This window comes from Salvelinus alpinus, chromosome 28 (genome assembly GCF_045679555.1).
Source record: "Salvelinus alpinus chromosome 28, SLU_Salpinus.1, whole genome shotgun sequence".
Lineage (NCBI taxonomy): Eukaryota > Metazoa > Chordata > Actinopteri > Salmoniformes > Salmonidae > Salvelinus > Salvelinus alpinus.
In genome coordinates, this window is record NC_092113.1 from 11,850,730 (window position 1) to 11,860,184 (window position 9,455).

The following is a 9,455-nucleotide window of genomic DNA, read 5'->3' on the forward strand; positions in this document are numbered from 1 at the left end:
ATACGGGCATTTTCTTGAATGGTATTTTACAGACCAGTTAATATTCAATACTGGCAAAGACAAACATATTTGCTTACATTTTTGTGTTTCTTGTGATATTATAATGTAATAAATATGAAATGTCAATATCCAATTAATTATATTACAGTAATCCCTCGTTTATCGCGGGGGTTACGTTCCGAAAATGACCCGCGATAAGTGAAATCCGCGAAATAGAAAACTTTTTTTTTTTTTTACAATTAGCAACTATTACATGTATACAAATACAGTGACTCACGTGTAGGCCGTTTCACTGCTCTTCAGACTGGGCCGCTGCATCCTGACTGCGCTCTGCAGTGTTCTCTTCTTCTGAAGCCCGCGGTGCAGGTGTGTTTGTTCGGGAGAAGAACATAGTGATAGGCAGCTGTTGTCGCTCTTTTTTCTTCTTTGCAAAAAGATCCTTGTACACCGACATGCCACCATCGATTACGTTGGAGAACTGTAATGAACGGCTCATCAAAGGGTCCCATTCCTCAGCTACTCGCTTAAGTTCAGTGGCCATTCGCACCATGGTTGCTAAGCGACCAAGCGTTAGTCCTTCCTTCCTTCCTGGCCAACTTAATGTAAATTTGCCAAGCTGTTTTATGTACGTACACATAACTGCACGAGACGACAAAATGATAGCACAATTCGTAGCATGTTTTGATACAAGAAGCGGGAGTGAGTTTTTAGCGAATCAGAATGCAGAGCACAATGCACCAAAAAAAAAAAAAAATGCATTATGAAAATCCGCGAAATAGCGAATCCGCGATAAGTGAACCGCGAAGTGGCGAGGGATCACTGTACTCCAAATCGATTGCCAAATTCTCTATCACGACTATGGAACTCTGCGATAACACCATCCGTGACTGCGCAAACCGACGCCCGTAAACATCTCGTTAGGTCAACGTTAGCGAAAGCAGCTAACTAGCCTTACTCTTGAGCACTGCAACAGTAGCAGCCATTTCTGAAATCTGAAAACAAAAGGTAAGACGAGAACCTATTCAAAAAGTGTCACGTTAGCTAGCTACTATTAAAAACAGGCAGATGGGTGCCTCTGTGACTAGTTAACAAGCAACCAACTGCTCCTCACTATGCAAGCTAGCTAGTAGCAGACCGTTAACACTGGATGCTTCAATATGTCTGTCGTCGTAACGTGCGTGCCGTGCTCGGTAAAGATTACGTTATTTTATCACCACGACGTAGCGTTCGCTTTCTGTACGTGAACTGTCAAGCTAAAACGTAGCTACAGCCTGTGAAATGGAATTTCTAATGTATGGTTTATCTAGCATTGTAAAATATCCAGCTGAATAAGTCTCCCTATCTGTATCGGCATGCCCTGTTTGGGCCTGGTTTGCTTGCTAAACACTTAGCTAACTAGCTAGCTACTTAGCAAACGTCTTACGCCATGCATATGGTTGTTGCTAGCTACAGCACAGAAAAAGCTGCAATGAGAACTGTGTAGGTAACAACTAGCTAGCTCGCTCAATAATAGCATTGGTGTGATATTTATTAGTTAGCCAGGCCCTCTCCACAACATTTATCACTAACTGCACTAGCTAGCTAGCAAGCTAGTTTAGCTACGTAGCCAATTGAAACGGGCCTATTAAAGCCAAGCTTATGATCCCTACCACCATAATCACCCCTGTAAGGCCAGTTGGTGGTAGCCACAATGAAGTGCCCAATAGCTCCTGTTAATTGCCAATAGCCCACCTCATCTCATGCAAGCTAAACCAGCCTTGAAGACATTGAAGGGAGATGTGCTCTTGAATTACAAATGTTATCATTAGCACACAACTGTGTCTTCGTATCACTTAGTGAGACCTCAACCTCCCTCATGGCATCATCTGAGGTCAATGTTCATGTGGAGGAGGTGGTAGTCGTGACAACGCCGGATGGAGCAGGGGAGGGCTCAGCTGCCGAAGTGAAGACTGTGCTGGTGGCTACAGAGCTGACCCAGATGGGGTGAGTGGTGGACACACTAGAGCTATGTATGAGGATCAGTGAATTCCCATGGCCGCTACTCCAGCCCAGCCAGGGAAGTGTTAGAGCCTGATACACAACGAATTAGTTGATCGTGTGTTTACCATACACACACCTCAGTCATTTGAGTCAGTGATACCCCTTAGGCCTATACCTTATGTTACATAACACTATTTAGTGATGAGTTCTTCCTAGTCAGGTTACATATATTCAAAAGGTCAACCCTACTAGTGGTAGTAGTTTTGTAATCAAGTGTACCACTACCAAATATGGTTATAGACTAGTCTTTGGTAGTGGTACGCTTGATTGTACCCTCTCATCTGGGGTGCTGCATATTGTCTTTGGTTTAGCACTCACTGAAGTTTGTCTATGGTTTATAGACTCATTGGAGTTTCTCTGTATATATCCATTCAGGGAGGAACTTGCAGATGGAAGCATTGAGTCTGAAACCGAGGCCACCACCACTTTGACAAAGGAGGCAGTCTTAGGTAAAGTGTGAAGTTAGTCATTCAGAAAATATTCAGACCCCTTTGACTTTTTCCACATTCTGTTACGTTACAGCCTTATTCTAAAATTTATTAAATCGTTTTTTTCTCATCAATCTACACACAATACCCCATAATGACAAAGCAAAAACAGGTTTTTAGACATTTTTGGAAATGTATAATAAAAAAATAAAAACTGAAATAGCACATTTACAAAAGTATTCAGACCCTTTACTCAGTACTTTGTTGAAGCACCTTTGGAAGCGATTAGACTCAAGTCTTCTTGGGTATGACCCTACAAGCTTGTCACACCTGTATTTGGGGAGTTTCTCCCATTTCTTCTCTACATATACTCTCAAGCTCTGTCAGGTTGGATGGGGAGTGTCACTGCACAGCTATTTTCAGGTCTCTCCAGAGATGTTTGATCGGGTTCAAATCCAGGCTCTGGCTGGGCCACTCAAGGACATTCAGAGACTTGTCCCAAAGCCACTCCGCGTGGTCTTGGCTGTGTGCTTAGGCTCGTTGGCCTGTTGGAAGGTTAACCATTGCCCCAGTCTGAGGTCCTGAGTGCTCTCGAGCAGTTTTTCATCAAAGATCTCTCTGTACTTTGCTCCCTTCATCATACCCTCAATCCTGACTAGTCTGTCTGTCTCTGCCGCTGAAAAACATCCCCACAGCATGATGCTGCCACCACCATGCTTCACCGTAGGGATGGTGCCAGGTTTCCTCCAGATGTGACCCTTAGCATTCAGGCCAAAGAGTTCAATCTTGGTTTCATCAGACCAGAGAATCTTGTTTCTCCTTTAAGAGCCTTTTGGCAAACTCCAAGTTCGTTGTCATTTGCCTTTTACTGAGGAGTGGCTTCCATCTGGCCACTCTACCAAGAAGGCCTGATTGGTTGAGCGCTGCAGAGATGGTTGTCCTTCTGGAAGATTATCCCATTTACACATAGGAACTCTGGAGCTCTGTCGAAGTGACCATCGGGTTCTTGGTCACCTCTCTGACCAAGGCCCTTCACTCCTGATTGCTCAGTTTGGCCGGGCGGTCAGTCTTGGTGGTTCCAAACTTCCATTTAAGAATGATGGAGGCCACTGTGTTCTTGGGGACCTTCAATGCTGCAGAAATGTTTTGGTACCCTTGCCCAGATCTGTGCCTTGACACAATTCTGTCTCTGAGCTCTAGGTGCATCGGTTTGTGTCAAGAACTGCAATGCTGCTGGGTTTTTCATGCTCAACAGTTTACCGTGTGTATCAAGAATGGTCGACCACCCAAAGAACGGTCAGCCAACTTGACAACTGTGGGAAGCATTGGAGGCAACATGGGCCAGCAACCCTGTGGAAAGCTTTCAAGGCCTTTGTAGAGTTTTTCTTGAATTATTCTTTATCTGGCATTAGAGCGTAAGCCTAAGCTTTAAGGCGTAACTGTAGTCACTCCAAATACACACCAAATGCTTCTGGGAAGTTAACGTCGATCCACTGAGGCAAAAAGGACAATGTCGGAGTATAGTTCAATAAGACAAAAGCATGCACAAGGTGTCATTGTTAGAATTGTTTTGTTTCAGCAAAACATTAGGCTACTGTTAAATAGGCCTAAATATTCAACAAAATAAATGAAGAAATGTTGAAGAAAAACTTCATTGTTCAAGAGAGAATTAAAAGGGAACTGTACAGTGCATTTTCTAAATTTGCAGGTGAGGGTCAGGTGCAGGTCTCAGATTTTCAATTTATCACATTCGGGCAGTTATGGATGGGTTATTAGCAATTGCTGATGGGTGCGAGTGAACAAACAGCTGACCTGCACATCAGTACTGTATTTGTATTTTGAAACAATCAAATAAAAGGACTGAAGTGTTATGTGTTTGTCTTATCAGTGAAGCTGTCAGGTGAGATGGATGTGGAGGCTGACGTGGTCTACCCAGTCACCTGTGGGGACGTGAAGGCCACTCTGGTCTGGAAGAAGTTTGTTTGTCCAGGCATCAACATCAAATGTGTCCAAGTAAGTCTGATTAACTCACTTTAGCCATTTTTAAAAACTTAACTCAGTCCTATTGGATCATGATTTTGAGGTTACTTATTCCTTTGATATGCACACCAAGGAAGGAACCAGTGGAGGTACTGATTCCTGTTCATTTGGGACAAAACCTGAACTTGTCCAATAAGAAATGCTTGTTTTAATTTTTTTTAGTGCACACCGTTTTGCTACGATGTGCACTAATGAAAACAACTCTGATGACATATGTCTGTTTATCTGTGTTCCAGTTCAATGAGCATCTCATCAGTCCCAAGGAGTTTGTCTATATGGCTGGGAAATCTACACTGAAAGACTGGAAGAGAGCCATCCGAGTGAACGGCACAATGATCAGGTCTGTGGCTTCGAAAGGATGCATATTTGGGTTTGCACAATACATTTATAATGTGAATCACATGGTCCTCCATGCAAGTAATCTAGAATTCTTGTAGTTCCCACTGCTAAGCAAAGTGGAAATGTAGATCAAAAAGTTGGAGCATTCAAAGTTCTCATGCCCAAGTTATCCAAAACATGATCCTTTGTGCATGTAATCATTGTGCAGTTCTCAAATGTGCCACAAGATGGCACTATGACATAACATGATATCAGGTGATTTTTTAGGGCACTAGTTCAGTATGGCTGGCCTGGGTAGTGTTCATTAGGCACCAAACTGAAGAAAAACATTTAAATTGGACTAAAACGAGGGGCTTCCTGGAGTTATCCAATAAGAAACGCTTATTTTCGCTTTCCATTGCAAAACCTTTTAAAACATTTAACGTTGTGTGCCCTAATGCAGGGTTTTCAAAAATCTGTCCTGCCCCCCCCCCCCCTGGCTGGACGTTTAGGTTTTTGTCCTAGCACTACACAGCTGATTGAATAACCAACTCATCAAGTTTTTTTTGTTTTTTTATCAGCTTCGTAGTGTTGGGGCAAAAAACAAAACGTGTACCCAAGGGGTGCCTCATGACCGACTTTGGAAAACCTTCCCTAATGAACATGACACTGCACTTTGTTGGAGAAAAAAATACTTTCTCTGATGCTGTCTTGCAGCTAAATAATGGTGTATAATACAACTCCCCATAGGAAAATCATGGACTCTGGTGAGCTGGATTTCTACCAGCATTCCAAAGTGTGCTCCAACACATGCCGCAGTACCAAGATTGACCTAGTGGGGACCAGAGTGTCACTCAGAAGCCAGCAGTCCACCGACTACGTCCCTGTCACCCCCTCCTCAGTCGACAGTAAGCGCACACACGCCTCGATTCCCTCAAACCCTCTTATGTGTGTCATTTTTTGTGTAAAATTGTAAGTTATTCAAAGCTTACGATTTTGTTGTTCTAGTGAACGGATCACAGGCCACGTTTCCAACAGAAGTATCATCAGACGAGACCACGGAATGGGTCACGGCCATAGGAGGTGAGTTTGAACTCTGAGTTATGATTTTAAATGTCAAAAGTTTTTAGCCTGCCTTCTTCTTTCCAACTGACCACTAATGCTTAGAAATGAGGCTACGTGACCGCTCAAAGTTCAATAATCAGACAGGCAATCAGGTAATGGGCCAACTATTTGTCTAATCACCTGAGACGGTGCAAAAGCACTTAGATCCATTGACTGTTATAATTGTGACCATGTTGTACACGGACTCTCTATATACTGGCAATTCACAAGTCTAGCAATCCGGTTTAAACAGTGCTTTATCCAACTCTCTGAATATCTATTTGAGACTATATAGTTGATTGTATAGAAGCAACTCCATGGTGTGTGTTTGCATTGTTCCAGAGGACTCTGTGACATTCTGGAGGGGTCTGAAGGAAGCTGGGCTGCTGGAGGAGGTGGTGGAGGACTTCCAGAAGGAGATCCAGGAGGTGCTAAAGGGCATGCAGGAGCGCATCACCGAGCCTCCCCTGCAAGTTAATGGTCAGTTTCATATTGTTAGATGATCATAAGGGATATTTCACTCAAATATTTTAATAAAATGTACTAATGACGGTATTTCACTCTGTAATATTGCTATAATAGCTTGTATGTTTCTCCCATTTATTGAACATGCAGTCATGTGGGAGCTGTTGTTCTGCTGTCCTAATGCCATTCTAACTTCAACCCTGTCTTTTCATCTCCCTACTCTCTGTGTTGGACCTTGACTTCTCAGACGCTGTGCTCCTGAACAACATTGTGCAGAACTTTGGCATGCTCGACCTGGTTAAGAAGGTGCTGGCCAGTCACAAGAGCCAGATGGACCGATATAGGGAGCAGTATTCACGCAGTCTTGTCGGTGAGTTAAATGCTCACAATAACATTCTTCATTATTGTGTCTTTGAGTCCTTGTTTTGTGTTTTTATGGGGTTTTCTAGACAGTCTTTACACTCTCTTTTGTAGACATCATTGTTTTTGTTGCAACTCGCTTAGAAGCAGCTCCTTGAGCAAATAATGGGAAATGTTACTGTTTGGCCTAGGTGTGTATTAAGTTTGACCGCTTTCTCTTGCCGTAGCTCTGGAGCAGCAGTGTGACGAGCACAGGAAACGTGCCAAGGAGCTGAAAAGCAAATCCCAACACCTCAACAATGTCCTCATGACCCTGACCCCCGTGGCCACGCCACCCACGCCCAAACGCCCCCGCCTCACCCGCGCCGTCTCAGGCCCCGCCGTTATGTCCAGCGCCCCCACCCAGATCACCCTGCCCCTCACCCAGCTGACGGGCCTGCCTGCTGGGTGCAAAGTTCTCTCGATGGGTGGCGCGGTTGGTGCCGGCCAGCAGACCTACACGGTGCTGACATCTCCTGTGGGCGAGTTGGGCCCAGATGCCTCCAATCTGACGGTACTCTCTTCAGCCGCCGCCGTTCAGGAGGGCACCGCCGCCACCACGGCCTTCATCAAGATGGTCAGCCCGGGCTACCAGCTAATCACGCTGCCTGCCGCGCTGGGAACCCAGCTACAGGGCCTGGCAGGGGGCACGCTCCAGGGCACCCCCACCATGGTGGCAATGCCCATGGGTAACAACACGCTGCAGGGCATGGCAGCAGTCACAGCATTGGAGACACAGGTGGACGTTCAGGTGCAGGAAGCCAAGGAGACGTTGGAGGTGGAGAGTTAGAGAGATGTACTACTCCTATATTATTACACACACACAGCAGGAACTGAGGCCCCGTTTGTCCTCACTGGTTTAAGTGCTGGAACCAGTGTAGGTCTAGTGGTGTTGAACTATGAAGCACCCATCTCAGTAAAACTTTATAAAGATGACTTAAAAAAAGTATAACAACGTATACATGCACTGCCCGTTTTAGTCTAAGAACCAGCACGTGTGTGTATGTCTTATCCCAACATGCAAGTAGATGCCATCCCTGCTCAAAAGTCATGACCTTAGCTCTTCTCAGGTGTCCATTTTCACTGGGGTCTACGTGCCATGTTTACATTATTTCTTTACATTATGCTAAAAATGTAGATTCTACAAATGCTCATCTTTCAATGTCAGAATTATTTTTCATTTCAAGCAATGAATTAACTGTATATATCTTTTTGTTGAATATTACAATACATTTAATTATATTGGGTTTTGAAAATGAGATGCAAGATTTCGCTCACACAGTATCAGCGCATGTGCGCGGGTTCGCTTCAGGCTGTTAGAGCGTGGCAGCCAGGGAACCAAAACAGCAGAGAAGTTGAGCCTTGTGCTTCAACGCTCTTAGTGGTTGCGGAAATTAACGAACAATGCTGTTTACTTAATGCATCTATGTCATATCGCTGAGTCTACCTTTTAAAGCTTTGAACAAATTGAAAGTGAACATACTGGTAGTTTTGTTGAACTTGTAAGAGTGTACACTTTGTAAATAAATTTGCTAAATTCTTCAATCTTTGTAATTTGTTAGGGCTATGAGTTGTCGATTAGAACAGGTCAATGTTAGTCGTGTTTCCACTGTAGTGTGCTCTGAAATAACTGAAATCTACAGTGCATTCGGAAAGTATTCAGACCTCTTCGCTTATTTCACATTTTGTTACGCTACAGCCTTATTCTAAAATGGATTCAATTGTTTTTTGACTCAATCTACACACAATACCCAATAATGACAAAGAAAAACGGGTTTAGTAATATTTGCTCATTTATTCCAAATAAAAAAACTGAACTCACATCAACATAAGTATTCAGACCCTTGAAGCAACTTTGGCAGTGATTACAGCCTCGAGTCTTGGATGTAATGCTACACTACAAGCTTGGCACACCTGTATTTGGGGAGTTTCTCCCATTCTTCTCTGCAGATCCTCTCAAGCTCTGTCAGGCTTGGGGAGTGTCCGCTGCACAGCTATTTTCAGCTCTCCAGAGATGTTCGATCGGGTTCACTCAGAGCTAGGGTTGCACATTTTGGGGAGTATGAATATTCAGAGGTGGAAACTTTCCGTGGGAATATATGGGAATTAACGGAAATATATGCAAATGAATACCATTTAAATGTAGATGTTTTTTGCTTTGGATATATTTACCATATCATATGGAGACAAACATAAACCTTTTCATAAGTAGACATTGCAAATGATTAAATCCTAACAATAGAAATAAAAAAGACTAGTTAGTTAACTAATTTAATTAAAGTTCAATTTGTGACTCTTCACATGGGATGATTTCACTTAACAACAAAAGAAAGGGAATACTGCATGATCCCCATCGCATCTCCCCAAAATATTTTCAAAATAAAATGATAGTCTAGAAAATAAAGCTTTGGTTGTCTTCCTCTCAGGCTTCCATGTCTTCTCCCTGGACCTCCTAAATGTCCACCTCTTGAACATCAGACTCTGAGGCCTCATCTTCACGGTCACTTTCCAACCTTGTTGAGGATGGCTCGTTGTCAGGCTCAAAAAGCCTCAAATTTGCCCCGATGGCCACCAATCTTTCCATTCTTGTATTGGTCAGCCTGCTGCGTGCTTTGGTGTGTGTGTTCCCAAACAAAGACCAGTTGCGGCTGATGTTGGTGG

At 43.6% G+C, this 9,455-nt stretch overlaps 1 protein-coding gene across 2 annotated transcripts; it reads left to right on the forward strand.

Annotated features, from left to right (window-relative positions):
- Nucleotides 1-865: 865 nt before the first annotated feature.
- LOC139557178 (glucocorticoid modulatory element-binding protein 2-like) lies at nt 866-8,339 on the forward strand. 2 transcript variants are annotated; one of them, XM_071371635.1, is made up of 10 exons: nt 866-1,005; nt 1,837-1,983; nt 2,416-2,489; nt 4,357-4,481; nt 4,745-4,848; nt 5,577-5,734; nt 5,835-5,909; nt 6,273-6,410; nt 6,643-6,765; nt 6,983-8,339. In XM_071371635.1, exons 2-10 carry the CDS (start codon nt 1,856-1,858, stop codon nt 7,582-7,584), a joined length of 1,527 nt encoding a protein of 508 aa, XP_071227736.1. In that variant the 5' UTR covers nt 866-1,005; nt 1,837-1,855; the 3' UTR covers nt 7,585-8,339. The 2 variants fall into 2 exon arrangements, with proteins under 2 accessions (XP_071227736.1, XP_071227737.1); XM_071371636.1 differs by lacking the exon at nt 2,416-2,489 and having other exon boundaries at nt 912-1,005.
- The last annotated feature ends 1,116 nt before the right edge of the window (nt 8,340-9,455 follow it).

Bases quoted from the DNA above. Each gene is read 5' to 3' on its own strand.
- LOC139557178 (XM_071371635.1), top strand. From the start codon at position 1,856: ATGGCATCATCTGAGGTCAATGTTCATGTGGAGGAGGTGGTAGTCGTG. The intron at 2,490-4,356 runs GTAAAGTGTGAA...TTGTCTTATCAG, and splicing joins GACAAAGGAGGCAGTCTTAG to TGAAGCTGTCAGGTGAGATG. The intron at 5,735-5,834 runs GTAAGCGCACAC...TTGTTGTTCTAG, and splicing joins CACCCCCTCCTCAGTCGACA to TGAACGGATCACAGGCCACG.